The 16,513-nt window shown below is 51.4% G+C and overlaps 1 protein-coding gene across 1 annotated transcript in view; it reads left to right on the forward strand.

Moving 5' to 3' along the window:
- UBTF (upstream binding transcription factor) overlaps positions 1-16,513 on the forward strand; it is a 101,852-nt gene that overhangs the window by 35,176 nt on the left and 50,163 nt on the right. Inside the window, exons 6-9 of the mRNA XM_060255346.1 lie at positions 1,171-1,235; positions 5,622-5,742; positions 7,465-7,575; positions 7,890-8,020. Of these exons, the coding sequence (XP_060111329.1) occupies positions 1,171-1,235; positions 5,622-5,742; positions 7,465-7,575; positions 7,890-8,020 (428 nt within the window). The remainder of the gene's footprint in view (positions 1-1,170; positions 1,236-5,621; positions 5,743-7,464; positions 7,576-7,889; positions 8,021-16,513) is intronic.

The raw sequence follows: 16,513 nt of genomic DNA on the forward strand, positions 1-16,513 counted from the left end.
CCTCCGCTTGCAGCTGCTAGAATGGCCGCTCTGGGACTGCATGGCATTATACTCTGCTGAGGTCCCGCTCTTCTCCAAACGCCCTGAGCACCTCCACAAATCTCCCCCTTCCCCCCACTGCTAGAACTACACACTAGGGCTGCCAGTTCCAGGCAGGGAAATACTTGGAGATTTCGGGGGTTTGGGAAGGGAGAGCCACTTTGGTGTAGTGGTGAAGTGTGCGGACTCCTGTCTGGGGAGAACCGGGTTTGATTCCCCACTCCTCCACTTGCGCCTGCTGGAATGGCCTTGGCTCAGCCATAGCTCTAATAGAGAGCCACTTTGGTGTAGTGGTGAAGTGTGCAGACTCTTGTCTGGGGAGAACCGGGTTTGATTCCCCACTCCTCCACTTGCAGCTGCTGCAATGGCCTTGGGTCAGCCAGAGCTCTCTTATCTGGGAGAACCGGGTTTGATTCCTCACTCCTCCACTTGCAGCTGCTGCAATAGCCTTGAGTCAGCCATAGCTCTAATAGAGAGCCACTTTGATGTAGTGGTGAAGTGTGCGGACTCTTGTCTGGGGAGAACCGGGTTTGATTCCCCACTCCTCCACTTGCACCTGCTGGAATGGCCTTGGCTCAGCCATAGCTCTAATAGAGAGCCACTTTGGTGTAGTGGTGAAGTGTGCGGACTCTTGTCTGGGGAGAACCGGGTTCGATTCCTCACTCCTCCACTTGCAGCTGCTGGAATGGCCTTGGGTCAGCTTTAGCTCTTGTAGGAGTTGTCCTTGAAAGGGCAGCTGCTGTAAGAGGTCTCTCAGCCCCACCTACCTCACAGGGTGTCTGCTGTAGGGGAGGAAGATAAAGGAGATTGTGAGCCACTCTCCTTTATAAGGAAATAAATTCTAGCATTTACACAGGCAAAATGGTTTTCCGTTCGCATTCGAAACACACCTGGAGGCTGGCAACTGTAAAGTGGGGGAAGGTTAGCATGGCCAGGGTAGAAGATGGAGCATCTCTCTCTTTCCCCCAGCGTGTATCATTTAATGGGGCTTTCAGCAAAGAATCATTCTGCTCTGGTCTCTCTTGCCCTCATCTCTTAAGGGGTGGTTAAGAACCCCTGTGCAGCCCTTCTCTTCCTTTCCAGCAGTCGGCCTCTGTTAACCCCCCACCCCATCCCTTCTTTCCATTTCAGATGAAGTATATCCAGGACTTTCAACGTGAGAAACAAGAATTTGAACGGAATTTGGCAAGGTTTCGGTAAGTCGCTTAAGCAGCTGCTCGTCTGTTAGAGTTGCTGGGAAAAGCACAGGGGAGGGCAACAAAGATTATGAGGGAGTTGGAGCATCTTCACTAAGAGGAAAGTCTGAAGAGTCTGGAATTTTCCAGTTGAAGAAGAAGAAGAAGATATTGGATTTATATGCCGCCCTCCACTCCAAAGAGTCTCAAAGAGACAACTAAGGGGGGGCATGATTGGGGTGGAATTCTAGCAGGAGCTCTTTTGCATATTAGGCCACATACCCCTGATGTAGCTAGTTCTCTAAGGGCTAACAAAAAAAAGCCCTGTAAGCTCTTGGAGGATTAGCTACATCAGGGGTTTGTGGCCTAATATGCAAAGGAACCCCTGCTAGAATTCTATCTCTGGACCCTGTACTAAGAGCCCTGTAAGCTCTTGGAGGATTGGCTACATCAGGGGTGTGTGGCCTAATATGCAAAGGAACCCCTGCTAGAATTCTATCTCTGGACCCTGTACTAAGAGCCCTGTAAGCTCTTGGAGGATTGGCTCCATCAGGGGTGTGTGGCCTAATATGCAAAGGAGCCCCTGCTAGAATTCTATCTCTGGACCCTGTACTAAGAGCCCTGTAAGCTCTTGGGGGATTGGCTCCATCAGGAGGTGTGGCCTAATATGCAAAGGAACCCCTGCTAGAATTCTATCTCTGGACCCTGTACTAAGAGCCCTGTAAGCTCTTGGGGGATTGGCTCCATCAGGAGGTGTGGCCTAATATGCAAAGGAACCCCTGCTAGAATTCTATCTCTGGACCCTGTACTAAGAGCCCTGTAAGCTCTTGGGGGATTGGCTCCATCAGGAGGTGTGGCCTAATATGCAAAGGAACCCCTGCTAGAATTCTATCTCTGGACCCTGTACGAAGAGCCCTGTAAGCTCTTGTAGGATTAGCTACATCAGGGGGTGTGGCCTAATATGCATATGAGCTCTTGCTAGAATTCCACCCCTGGACATGATAGAAATTTCTAAAATTACGTATGGGGTGGAGAGAGTGGATAAAGACGTCTCCCAAAAGACTAGAACTTGAAGGCATCCAATGAAGCTGATGGACAGTAGGTTCTGGATGGACAAAAGGAAGTACGTCTTTACACAGAGAGTGATTACTTTACTTTACTTTACTTTATTCGATTTATATCCCGCCCTACCCCACCGAGGTGGGCTCAGGGCGGCTTACAACAATAAAAGCTAACAAAGGTCGATTTAAATACAATTAAAATTATACAATAAAATACATAAAAGCCTAAAAATACATAAAACTCACATCGATATACACTATGCTACTATTACTTAAATCAGTCCTTCAAATTTCCAATATTCGGTAATCTGATGTTTAAGATTTAATAATCAGGCATTCTGCTCACAGTTAATTATATGCCAACCGGAAGAGGGTTGTTTTACAGGCCCTGCGGAACTGTTCAAGGTTCCGCAGGGCCCTCACCTCCTCCGGGAGCTGATTCCACCAACAGGGAGCTGCAATCGAGAAGGCCCTGTCCCTGGTCGCTTTCAGACGGGCCTCCTTTGGCCCAGGGATTATAAGGAGGTTCTGAGACCCCGACCTCAGCACTCTCTGGGGGACATGTGGGGAGAGACGGTCCCTAAGGTAGGCAGGTCCCAGACCATAAAGGGCTTTAAAGGTCATAACCAGCACCTTGTACCGAATTAAAATGTGGAATGAGCTGCAAGAGGATGTAGCGATGGCCGGTGGTCCCTCTAAGCTGGAAAGTTCTGAGCCATAGATTTGGCTACTGCCTCAATTCGTTTGCTCTGGGGCCATTTTTCCTGAACGAAGACAAAAATGGGCGAGCCGGAAGCTAAAGAACTGTGAGCTAGCTCATACTAACTCAGCTTAAAGGGAACGCTGGCGATGGCCACAGGAAGAAACAGCTTTCAATAGATTCATGGAGGTAAGTTTTATAAGGGGCAATTAGCCGTGATGACTGGGGGAACCTCCACATTCAAAGGCATTCGACCTCCGAATCCCAATGCCAGGAGGCAGCATTAGGGGAAGGCCTCGGCTTCTATGCCCTGTTGTTAGAGTTGCCAAGTCCAATTCATGAAATATCTGGGGACTTTGGGGGTGGAGCCAGGAGACTTTGGGGTGGAGTCAGGAGCAAGGCTGTGACAAGCATAATTGAACTCCAAAGGGAGTTCTGGCCATCACATTTCAAGGGACAGCACATCTCTTCAATGCCTTCCTTCCATAGGAAATAATGGATAGGGGCACCTTCTTTGAGGGCTCATAGAATTGAATCCCCTGGTCCAATCTTTTTGAAACTTAGGGAGTATTTTGGGGAGAGCCACTGGATGCTATACTGAAAATCTGGTGCCTCTACCTCAAACAACAGGGCCTCCAGTGCCCCAGATACCCGCAGATCAATTCTCCATTATTTTCTATGGGAATAAGCCTCCTTAGGGAATCATGAGTTCCCAGCAGACATTTCCCTCCCCTCCCCTCCCCCCGCTTTCTGATGACCCTGAAGCGGGGGGAGGGCCCCCAAACCGGGGGATCCCCTGCCCCCACCTGGGGATTGGCAACCCTACCTGTTGTTGGCTGTCCAGAGGAACTGGTTGACCACTGTGGGAGATGGGATGCTGGACTAGATGGACCCCAGTGTGATCCAGCAGGGCTGCTGTTGCATGAATTGCTGTTGTGGACAAATGGCCCAATAGTTATATGAGCTCTGCATGCACCGGGGATAACGATGGGCACAGAGGGAGGTTTCGCTTACAGAAGAGCCACAGCTTTTTGAGTCTTTAGAAAGTGGCAAAATTTACTCATTTTAGCATTCCAACGTTATAAACCATTTGCATGTGAATATTTAACATTTAGCAAGAGCCCTGTGGCGCAGAGTGGTAAAGCTGCCGTACTGCAGTCCAAGCTCTCTGCTCACACAACCTGAGTTCGATCCCGGTGGAAGCTGGGTTCAGGTAGCCGTCTCAAGGTTGACTCAGCCTTCCATCCTTCTGAGGTCAGTAAAATGAGTCCCCAGCTTGCTGGGGGGAAAGTGTAGATGACCAGGGAGGGCAATGGCAAACCACCCTGTAAAAAGTCTGCCGTGAAAATGTCATGATGCGATGTCACCCCAGACTGGTGCTTGCGCAGGGGACTACCTTTACCTTTATTTAACAAATATTTACTCAATTTATGCCTCGTTGTTGTCCTCACTGGGGACCAAAAGCGACTTACATCATTCTCCTCTCCTCCATTCTGTCCTCACAACAACCCTATGGGAAGAAAAGGGAATAAGAACATTCAGAGTCATGTTTAGTAGTGGGAAAGTTTCACAGTATTGAGACTTCCCCCGCCAGCCAAAAATACCTTTCATCTGCACTGGCTGTTCAAATGTTCTTGGAGTGTTGTTTCTGGCCGTATGTACTGTCCAGTCGAGGGGTGGCCAAACTTGCTTAACGTAAGAACCACATAGAATAAATGTCAGATGTTTGAAAGCTGCAAGACAGGAAGGAAGGAAGGGAAGGGAGGAAGGAAGGAAGGAAAGGAAGGGAGGAAGGAAGGAAGGGAGGAAGGAAAGGAAGGAGGGGAGGGAGGAAGGAGGGGAGGGAGGAAGGAAGGGGAGGGAGGAAGGAAGGAAGGGTGGGAGGGAGGAGGGAAGGAAGGAAGGAAACTTTAAATGTGTTCTCCAAGCTGGCTAATGGAGGGGCTTTGGGAGCCACACAATATATATGAAAGAGCCACAGGTGGCTCCTGAGCCACTGTTGGGCCACCTCTGGTCTAGATCTTTAAGTTTATAGCACGGGGCTAAAACCACATTTCAGTTTCATGGCCAGCGCAATGTAGTGGTTAAAGTGTTGGAGATCCAGGTTCGAATCCTCACGGGTTCCCTGGAAGCTCGCTGTGTGCCCTTGGGCCAGTTGCATGCTCTCAGCCTAGCCTCCCTCACAGGTTTGTTGGGAGGATAAAACCGCTTTGCCAGGGGGCCAGGACGGGGAGGAGCCTCAGCCAGTAGAAGGAAGAGAGGCTTGACTCGGTAGCTCTGCTGTGCGACTGTGATTGTCTGGCAAAGCAAGCTCTCCCTGCCCCCTTCCTCCCCTAGGGAGGAGCCTCAGCCAATGGAGAAAATAGAGATTTTGCTCTGTAGCTCCTGTGCGATTGAGCAAGCCTGGCAAAGCAAGCTGTTACACAGAAGGAAGTAAGAGAGAGGGAGAAGGAAGCAGATGATAGCCAGTTGCTTGGGGGCCTGATAGGAGCCCTCCCGGGGCCTGATTTGACCTCTGGGCCAGATGTTTGACACCCCTGGTGTAGAGAGCTTTAAAGGGACAACAGCTTTCTTTTACATCCTCATAGTATTGCAGACTCCTTACCTTCCCCCCTCCGTTTTTTCTCCCACCTCTGCCCTGTGAAGGGAAGACCACCCCGATCTCATTCAGAACGCCAAGAAATCAGACATCCCTGAGAAACCCAAGACTCCTCAGCAGCTCTGGTATACTCACGAGAAGAAGATCTACCTGAAAGTGCGTCCTGATGTAAGTCATTCCCACCGGGATAGTTACTCTTGCAGCCACAGTGGGCAAAGGGGGGTGCTGGTGATTGGTTTCAGGCAGCGTGGAGACAGGAGGTGAAGGAGGGGGGTAGAGGTAAGAACTGCATCCCTGACTCAAGAGCAACCCTGGACATTTGTTACTCCCAAGCAATGTGGACTTCGCAGCCGGTATAGATCGTGCACATGATTTTAAAAAAATTTGGCTTTCCCACTTTAAGAGGGCAGGGACAGCAAAGGGCGGTTTGCTCCACTGAACAGAACAAAGCGTGTTATGTGCCATGTTCCCTCTAAGCTGTGGAGTCTTTGGACAAAGCAGGAGTCAAGTTGCGCCTTTAAGACCAACTAAGTTTTATTCAGAACGTAGGCTTTTTAGCACACAAAAGCTTCCGTTCTGAATAAAACTTAGTTGGTCTTAAAGGTGCAGCTTGACTCCTGCTTTGTTTAGCGGCTTCAGACCAAACATGGCTGCCCACTTGGATCTATCTGTGGAGTCTTGTGAGCAAAAATTCTACTTTGTGAGCTACTGGCATTAAAGTTGTGAGCGACGGGATCAATTAGTTTGCTCCGGGGCCATTTTTCCTGAGCTAAGGCACAAAAGGTGTGAGCTGGAGGCTAAAAATCTGTGAGCTAGGTCGTGCTAACTCAGCTTAGAGGGAACACTGGTTATGCGGTAGGGTGGGAAACTTCATGTGTGAATGTTTCCTCTGTCCAAAACAACTACACATGTGGGAGGACACTCTTTAACTTTGCTCTTGCTGGGTTTATTTGTTTTTCACGTGTGCAGAGGAAATTTTTGTCCCATCCTCTGCAAAAGTAGTTCCATCCAGGAAAAAACTTGGTTCTGTTAAGCTTGTTGTAACAAAACTGGTGGAAATTTGGGGTGGAGAAAAGCCTCTTCGGGCCTTACCAGGTTAAAGAAAATCAACAGAGAATCGTTTAAGAGTTCGTGAAATTATAAACTCAGGCTCCTTTTTTTAAACAAGCACGCTTCAGGACCATCTGAGGAAAACGATGAGCCAAAAGCACAGAGGGCAAGTGAAAGGGAAGAAGCCATTTCTTTCCCCACACAGTGAAGAAAGTGTCAGGGGAATTCACCACTACCAGATGTTTGCATGCATGGGTTTTAAAAGAACGGGGCAGCTTAGCAGACGACACCACTGACCAATTGCTTGGGACAATGAAGAAGACAGGGCTTGCCTTCTTGCCTCAGGAGGTGTCTGAGGAGACAAGGATAACAGTTCTTAGCATTCATATGCAGATGTTTGGTTGCATGCGTTCAAGCTTCTCTAAATCAGATCTTCTGGATAATATTGACCTTCTGGTCAGAAGAAAGAATCCAGGGTGGGGAAGGACATGAGACCTTGCCAGAGTTTTCTCCACCACCGTGAGGGCTTAGGAACAAGCTTTATATGTAAAAAAAAAATCAATGAGGTTCTCAGGATTCTAGATTTTGCCACTAGATACCCAGTTCTTAGTGAGCATGTCCCTGCATGTGAGCTAATAGGTTTCCTTCATAATGAGGCAACTCTGCTTTCCTTTAAAATATCCGAGGAAAGCAATTTTTTTTCCCCCAAATTCACCATTCCCAAAGTTTAGCTTAGCTAACTGTTGCACCACCGAGGTGAGCAGTTTCCCATTCTGCCCCCCCGATTTTTTTTTCCATTTTGTCTACCTTTTTGTCCCCCCACCCACCTGGGTTTTTCAGGCCACCACGAAGGAGGTGAAGGAGGCGTTGGGCAAGCAATGGTCTCAGCTCTCGGACAAAAAAAGGCTGAAATGGATTCATAAGGCTCTGGAGCAACGGAAGGAGTATGAGGTAGGGAACATTCAACAGTTCCCCTCCATCTTCTCCCCCCTGTGCTCTGCCCGGCCTTATCGCAGCTGCGGAAACCCAGCCGCGCTCCGAGAGCCGACTCATGAGCGTCCCTCAGCCAGCCTGAGGGGAGTTGCGAGGTGACTCCCCATCTCCGGTTGGCAAGGATGCCACCTCTGTTACCTCACGCTGAGGTGGTCACTCAACGCTGGGCTCCTTCATAACCCCCCCGTTGCAGCCCTAGAGACTAGGGAGGGTTTTTCACGTGCCCCCAAATGTCTGTCGCTTTAACCTTTCCCTGTGTTTGCTCTCTGCAGGAAATGATGCGGGATTATATCCAGAAACACCCTGAGGTAAACATTGAAGAAGGAGTCCCCCGCTCCACACTGACCAAAGCGGAGCGGCAATTGAAAGACAAATTTGATGGGAGACCCACCAAGCCCCCTCCGTAAGTTGCTTGGACCGGTGGTGGTGGTGGGGGGAGACAAAAGGATGTGTGCTCTGCTGCAGAGTTTTCCCATGCAGACAAACATAACTGCTGTTTTCTAGAACTGTACACTTGGAGAAACCTGTTCCCACCACTTGCTCTGTTTAGTGGACGTGGCTAGATGGTTGTTGCAACAAGGACAGGAGGGCTGGACTTGGTGCTCAGATCCTGGCTTCAGCCTTGGACCACTGGCAGTGTTTCCTCTAAGCTGAGTTAGTGTGAGACAACTCACAGTTTTTGAGCCTTTGACTCACAAAATTTTGCCTTAGCTCAGGAAAAATGGCCCCAGAGCAAAGTAATTTATGCAGCAGCTCACAGTTTTATTGCCAGTAGTCCACAACTTTATTCTAGTGGCTCACAAAGTAGAATTTTTGCTCACAAGACTCCACAGCTTAAAGGGAACGCTGGCCACTGGTTATCACCCCACCTCAGTGTGGAAAGGAAAGGGGTTGAGGAAAGAGCACGGGGGAGGCCGACCGGCGCTCTGTAGAGGAAGAACAAGTTAAAATAATCACCCAGGGTGTGACTGTAATTTCCTCTCATTGATGTGGTTTCTTCAACTAAAAGCGTCAGGTCTCGATATTAGCACCTTGATGAATGTTCTAGATCAAGGGTGGTGAAACTTGCTTAACGTAAGAGCCACACAGAATAAACGTCAAGATGCAAGGAAGGAAGGGAAATAGATTTGGGGGGAGGGAGAGGTGGAAAGAAAGCAACTTTAATTTTAAACGCATTCTCCAAGCAGGCCGACTGGGCAGTGGGGGCTTTGAGAGCCACAAAATATTTATTCAGTTTATAGCCCACCCATTCCCAAATGGGCTCTGGGTGGGTAACAACAACCAATAATACAAAATAAAATCAAGTACATATAATAAAACAATATACAATCTAAAAGCAATATAAAATCTAAAAACAAACTCCAATTCTGCAGTTGGTAATATCAGTTGCCACCACTCCTTCCATACGTCCCCCAGCTGGTGTGAGATAAATGGGTCAGCAAAGTGATATCATCAGGGTCCCTGCTGCAGGGAGGCCATAGAAAAACAAAATGTCCACTGCCTCAGTGGAATGCCTGGTGGAACAGCTCTGTCTTACAGGCCCTGCGGAACTGCAACAGGCCCTGCAGGCCCCTAATCTCCAATGGGAAAAAGCCTCAGGTGGCTCCTGAGCCACAGTCTGGCCACCCCTGCTCTGGATTTTGTGGGGTGGTGCACTAGGCACACCCCTCCCCCAGAGGTAATTGAAGGCTTCAAAAGGAGAGAAGGGAGTGGTGGGGTGTGTGTGCTTGCATTCTTTCTAGCTTCCAGGCTGACTTCAGGAGCTGTTCAGAGGGTCTGTTCTCCTTGGCTTCTCTCTCCTTCTGCCTCTTGTAAGCAGTTATCTGAGGTTGTTTCTGTTGTTACTCCCATTATTACACTTTTCAGTAAGGGCTTTGTGGGCAGGTCCTTACTCATGACTACGCCTGAACTCCTGGGCAAGCTATAAACAGTGCTCCTGATAGATGCCTGAGTCCCTGGGACCAATAACATCGTGTTCCCCCATTCCACCAAGAACACATAGCTCCTACCTCCTCTACCATTCACTCTTGGAATGAGTCCCCTGCCGCATTCATCCTTTTCTTATGATATGGACCCCATTGCAGCCTCAGTGTAGGGAAGCCCCCCCCGCCTCAAAATCCTCCCCCCACCGCTTTGTTTGTAGCAGGAACTCCTTTGCATATTAGGCCACACTCTCAGTTTGGTGTAGTGGTTAAGTGTGTGGACTCTTTCCTGGGAGAACTGGGTTTGATTCCCCACTCCTCCACTTGCAGCTCCTGAAATGGCCTTGGGTCAGCCATAGCTCTAATAGAGAGCCAGTCTGGTGTAGTGGTTAAGTGCGTGGACTCTTATCTGGGAGAACCGGGTTTGATTCCCCACTCCTCCACTTGCACCTGCTGAATGGCCTTGAGTCAGCCATAGCTCTAATAGAGAGCCAGTCTGGTGTAGTGGTTAAGTGCGTGGACTCTTATCTGGGAGAACCGGGTTTGATTCCCCACTCCTCCACTTGCACCTGCTGGAATGGCCTTGAGTCAGCCATAGCTCTAATAGAGAGCCAGTCTGGTGTAGTGGTTAAGTGTGTGGACTCTTATCTGGGAGAACCAGGTTTGATTCCCCACTCCTCTACTTGCAGCTCCTGGAATGGCCTTGGGTCAGCCATAGCTCTAATCGAGAGCCAGTCTGGTGTAGTGGTTAAGTGTGTGGACTCTTATCTGGGAGAACCAGGTTTGATTCCCCACTCCTCTACTTGCAGCTCCTGGAATGGCCTTGGGTCAGCCATAGCTCTAATCGAGAGCCAGTCTGGTGTAGTGGTTAAGTGTGTGGACTCTTATCAAGGAGAACCGGGTTTGATTCCCCACTCCTTCACTTGCACCTGCTGGAATGGCTTTGGGTCAGCCATAGCTCTCGTAGGAGTTGTCCTTGAAAGGGCAGCTGCTGTGAGAGCCCTGTCAGCCCCACCCACCTCACAGGGTGTCTGTTGTGGGGAAGATAAAGGAGATTGTGAGCTGCTCTGAAATTCGGAGCGGAGGGTGGGATATAAATCCAATATCATCATCACCCCTTGACATAGCCAATCCTCTGTGAGCTTACAGTAGGCCCTGTACTAAGAGCCCTGTAAACTCTTGGAGGATTGGTTACTTCAGGGGTGTGTGGCCTAATATGCTAATGATTTTCTGCTACAAAAAAAAGCCCTGCTCCCCCTCCGCCCCCAATAAATTCCAGTCATGTTTGCTGAACTTATTTCTCTTGGCATGCTGATGAGATGTAAAATGGGAGAAATGCTCCAAAGCTATCCATCCCATGCCCAATGCTGTGTTGTTCTGTATCCTTTAAAAAATAATAATTTCTGTACCTGGGCAGTCAGATTTTTTACCAACGGTCTTAACTCAGCAACTGAGTTACCTGATTTCTCTTCCATTTTGTAATTTTGCAGTTGGGCTTCAGATCATAAGAGAAGCCATGGTGGATCAGGCCAGTGGCCCATCCAGTTCCAGTTCAGTGGCACACAGTGGCCCAAAACCCAGGTGTCTTCTGGAGGTTTACCAGCAGGGCCAGAACTCCAGAAACCCTCCCACTGGTGCCCCTCCCCCCAAAGCACCAAGAATGCAGAAAGGGAGAAAAATGCTTCATTCTCTTACCTTCCCCATCCCATGCAAAATCTTACGAAGAGAGCTGTTTCACGGAAGCTTATGCTACAATGAAATCCGTCAGCCTTAAAGGTCCTACTGGACTCTTCACTATTTTGCAGCAACAGACTAACATGGCTAACCCCTCTGGATCGGTCCCATGCATAATTTTGTGAATCTCTGCTGTGTGACCCCTTAGTCATCTTTTCTCCAAGCTAAAGCCAGTTTGGTGTAGTGGTTAAGTGTGCGGACTCTTATCCTGGAGAACCGGGTTTGATTCCCCGCTCCTGGCATGGCCTTGGGTTAGCCATAGCTATCACAAGAGTTGTCCTTGAAAGGGCAGCTGCTGTGAGAGCCCTCTCCAGCCCCACCCACCTCACAGGGTGTCTGTTGTGGGGGAGAAGATATAGGAGATTGTAAGTCTCTGATTCAGAGAGAAGGGCGGGGTATAAATCTGCAGTCTTCTAAAGAGCCCATTAACTTTTCTCCATAGAGGGAAGGTATGCCATCCCTTTAATCGTTTTAGTTGCCCTTTTCTGCGTCTTTTGCAATACTATAATGTCAAACAATATGGATCTGCCTTTAAAAAGAACAACTGGAACAGTGAATGTCAGGAAGAAAATAAGTGCTGAAGTTTCCAAGGATTCTTATCTCTTCAGATGGCCCCAGGCATTTTTCCTCTGCTCTGATTGAACTGATTACAATATGAATGGTCCCTTTGCTTCTTTTACAAGGGGAATGCCTCTTCTGAAATGGTGCCTGAGGTGGCATACACAAAGGTCATCAAAAACTGAAACAAGGCTGTGGAAGTCTTATGTGTTATACATGCACACTCAGCCCTGAGTTGCAGCTCTCCCTTCTAGGTTGTTTAGTGAGAGAGCCTGAACATTTTAGTCCTTTTCCTCAGCTGCCATTTCTCACCCCAGTAGGCCCTCCGTCCACTAGGCCAACCTCTATGTGGTGGCCGTAGATCTCTTACTGTTACAACTAATCTCCAGGCAACAAGAGTTCAGATCTTCTTCGTGGTCTCTGTGCATCACACTTGTGGGATGTACTGCGCCTGCGCTGGTCCCCAGTCGGTATCTGTAAGAAAGCCCGGGAAAGATTTCCGCGGACGGCGCCACTGGGCATGCGCCGGCGCCCCACTGCGCAGGCCCCAACGGCGCCACCGCGGCAATCCCACCAGTTCCTTTCTGACCGCTGCGCGAAGAGTTGTGTTTCCTCGTGTTCCCGGTCGGTGAGCTTTGGGTTTTTTCTACCCCTTTTTCCCCGAGCCTCCTGTAAATATTAGCCTGTTTATTGTTTTCTGTAGTGTAGTAGTTAGTTAGTTCCATAGTTAGTTAGTTTAAAAAAAAAAAAAAAAAAAAAAAGTGCGTTTTCGTTCGGGTGCGTGTCGCGGTGGGGTTCTTGTCCTCCGGGACTTCCCCCCCCTCGCCCCTAGTTTTTCCTCCTCTCAGAGGATTCTGAGAGGATTTTTCCCAGCGACCGCTGTCTATGGACAGTCGCTGGGGATTTTTTAAGAGGTGCCAGGCCTGCGGCAAGAAAATCGCCCCTCCCGACGGCCACTCTTTGTGTCTGCTCTGCCTCGGCGAAGGACACCGCGTGGAAGCCTGCCCGCATTGCCTCCGCTTTTCGAAGCAGACCAGAAAGAATAGAGCGGCTAGGCTCTCGGCCGCACTAACTGCCTCGGCACTTCGCCCTCCGAAGCAAACGGCGTCTTCCTCGGCATCGGTACCGAAAATGGCTGCCGCCCAAACCCCGAAGGCCCCATCGGCCGATGCAGCCCCGGTCGACGTTGTCCCGCAGAAGGAGCAGCAGTCGGCGAAACGGCCCACCGACGAGTCGGTCGACAGGCCCCAGAAGAAACGACGGGAGGATTCGGGACATGAATCCTCTAAGAAGGCGAAGAGCAAGGAGAAGCGGAAACGGCCACGCTCCCCTCCGCCTCCCCCCGACGTGTCGGCACCGATCGGCACCGACCCAGTGAGAAGGGTTCCCCCCTCTCCTCTCCGCACCCCCGCTACTCCAGGGGCTAGCGCGAGAAGGCAGCGCAGCCCTCCGACACCAAGGGCTAGCGGCCATCGACCACGCAGCCCTTCAACTCCACGGGCTAGCGCGCATCGACGTCGTACCTCCCCGACGCCTGGACCCAGCGACCATCGGCTGCAGTCCTCGACACACGACGTGGAGATCGACCTCACCCGTCGGTCTCCATCGGTGGCGTCTCGTCAGCGGAGCTTCGACTCGGCATCGGACGTCGAGTCTCTTCCACCGGTCGACGTGACAACGCCTGCGGCACCCAAGCGCGTGAGGCCAAGGGAGCCTTCGGTCGAGCCACGCCACTACCCATCGATGCCGCATTGGGAGCACCATCGATGGCAGTCGACGTATCCCTGCTGCCCCCAATATCATTGGCATCAGCCACTCGACCACCCGGACTGGGAGCATCAATCTGAGCTATCCTCGCTCTCCAGGACATCGCATCGGTCCAAGCATCCTCAGGGATCGGCCACGACTCCTCGGGACAAACGCGTCACACCGACGGAGCCTCCGCGCCGAACACCGACACCGACCCGGTCGCCGCGAAGGGAGCCATCACCGCGCCTATCGGAGCGCTCGGGCCGAGGAGAGTCCTCCCCGTCGGGGTCGGAAAGCGACGAGGAGAGAACCTGGGAGCCCTCACCGGACCCCAACACGTCAGAGGACCTCCCAGTCTCGCCCTCTGAGGACCTACGCTCCTATGCGGAGATGGTCAAAAGAATGGCAGCGACCATCTCCCTCCCCATCTCTCAACCCAAGCCAACCGTGGACGATAGTGTTTTTGATATCGTCCAGAAGGACACTTCTCCAGCCGTCTCCCTCCCAATGACAAAGGTCATGCTCCAGGCGCTCAAGGATCCGTGGAAGAAGCCATCCTCTGCACCGGTGTCTTCAAGAAAACTGGACCACATGTACAAGGTCCAAGAGGCGGGGGCTGAATTTCTGTTCACACATCCTAGACCAAATTCAGCCATCGTCTCCTCTTCCTCGAGGTCACGTAAGGTGCACTCTACCCCCCCTGACAAGGAGGGGAAGAAACTCGACGCCATGGGGAGGAAGATCTACTCGGCGGGGTCCCTCGGCGCCAAGGTATCGAACTATACGGCCTGTATGGCCAGATACCAATACGCCATGTGGGAGCAGCTGTCCCCCCTCCTGTCCTTCCTACCGGATGACAAGAAAACCACTGCCAAGGCACTGCTGCACGAGGGCCAGAAGGTCGCAAAGCAGCAACTAACAGCAGCCAAGCACCTAGTGGACGTTTCAGCTGCGGCAATCATGTCCGCTGTCTCCATTCGCAGGCACTCCTGGCTGAGATCGACCGCCCTGCAACAAGACACCAGGGCGCTTATCGAGGACCTGCCATTTGAAGGGGACGGACTCTTTAGTTCCACCACGGACACCGCACTGCAGGAACTAGATAAGAACCTTAAGATCTCTAGGAGCCTTGGGGTGCAGCCACTTCCCAGACAACCCAGAGCCAGACAGTGGAGCAGGTCCTGGTCGAGAAAGACTCCGCATAAGCCATCTTCGGACCAACAGTGGCGACCACGCCCTCCACAGCCCGACAAGCAGGCCTACTCGGGCAACAACAGAGGGCGCTACAGTGCCCAGCCATCAGGCAAACCGAAGGGCACCCGCCCCGCCAAGCAGGGGCTTTGACTTTCCTGCACCACGCGTCGTTGCCACCACCCAGCCCACCATCCGCCTTCGCCCTTTCCTGCCTGCCTGGGAGCTGGTCTCCTCAGACAGGTGGGTCCTCTCTGTCATCCAGGAGGGCTACAAAATAGACTTTGCTCAGATTCCAACACAGTCAGTGGTGATCACCACCCCCCCATCCCCACCTCTGCTGGCGGAGGTGGACACCCTCCTACAGAAACAAGCCATAGAGAAATTACCATCGGAAACCAGGACGGGTGGTTTCTACTCCCGCTACTTCCTAGTCCCGAAGAGAGATGGGGGATTAAGGCCCATCATGGACCTCCGGAATCTGAACAAATTCATCCTGTATCGAAAGTTCAGGATGTCCACACTGCAGTCCATCCTGCCCCTCATCAACCAAGGAGACTGGATGGCCACTCTAGACCTCAAGGATGCTTACTTTCACATCAGCATCCACCCAGAGTTCAGAAAGTTTCTCAGGTTTGCAATAGGCTCACAACACTTCCAGTTCACTGCCCTACCCTTCGGGCTCTCCACGGCACCCAGGGTGTTTACAAAGATGATGAGCGTCGTGGCCGCCTACCTGCGGCTGCAGGGGGTGATAGTCTTCCCATACATAGACGACTGGCTCCTGGTAGCCAATTCAAGAGAAAGTCTGTCTACCCACATCACAGCCACACTGCACCTTCTCGATGCCCTGGGCCTGCAGGTCAATCTAGAAAAGTCAAATCTCACTCCATCAAGGACAGTGCAGTTCATAGGGGCAGTGCTGGACACAAACCTCCATCGAGCTTTCCTCCCCGCCCAAAGGGCAGAGGACATCACCAACTCAGTACAGTTACTCCAGAACCAAGGCTGGGGCACAGTAAAGCAACTTCAGCGAATGCTGGGACTGATGGCAGCAACGACAAGCGTGCTTCTTTACGCGAAACTGAGGATGAGGGACCTACAGCTATGGTTTCTTCGCCAGTTTCGCCCGAACAGAGACTCACCTCGAAAGAGGTTCACTATTCCCCTTATGACGCTCCAATCGCTCCAGTGGTGGGGATCCAGAGACAATATCTGCCAGGGAGCTCCCTTCCACCTCCCACCGCCCTCAGTGACCATCACCACCGATGCCTCCCAGTGGGGCTGGGGCGCCCACATGGAAGGCTTGTGTGTGGGGGGCCAGTGGCCTCCCAAGCTGGCTGTGCACCATATCAACTATCTGGAGCTACTAGCGGTTCACTTTGCCCTTCGTTCCTTCCGCCCAAAGTTGATAGGGAGGACAGTGGCATTACTCACAGACAACACCACCGCTCTGGCGTACATCAACAGGCAGGGCGGGACAGTGTCCCGCCGCCTCTGTGCGTTGGCGATAGAATTGTGGACGGAATGCATCCAGCACGACGTCTTCGTGAAGGCCGCACACCTCCCAGGGGTCCTCAACATTCAAGCGGACTCTCTGAGCAGGGGGGGGGCCTCCCCGCACGAGTGGGAACTTCAGTGGCGTTTCCTACAACCAGTTTTCCAGCTCTGGGGGTACCCACAGCTGGATGCCTTCGCCACGGCAGGCAACAAGAAGTGCCCTATGTTTTGCTCCAGAGGGG

The sequence above is a fragment of the Heteronotia binoei genome, chromosome 15, assembly GCF_032191835.1.
Source record: "Heteronotia binoei isolate CCM8104 ecotype False Entrance Well chromosome 15, APGP_CSIRO_Hbin_v1, whole genome shotgun sequence".
Classification (NCBI taxonomy): Eukaryota; Metazoa; Chordata; class Lepidosauria; order Squamata; family Gekkonidae; genus Heteronotia; species Heteronotia binoei.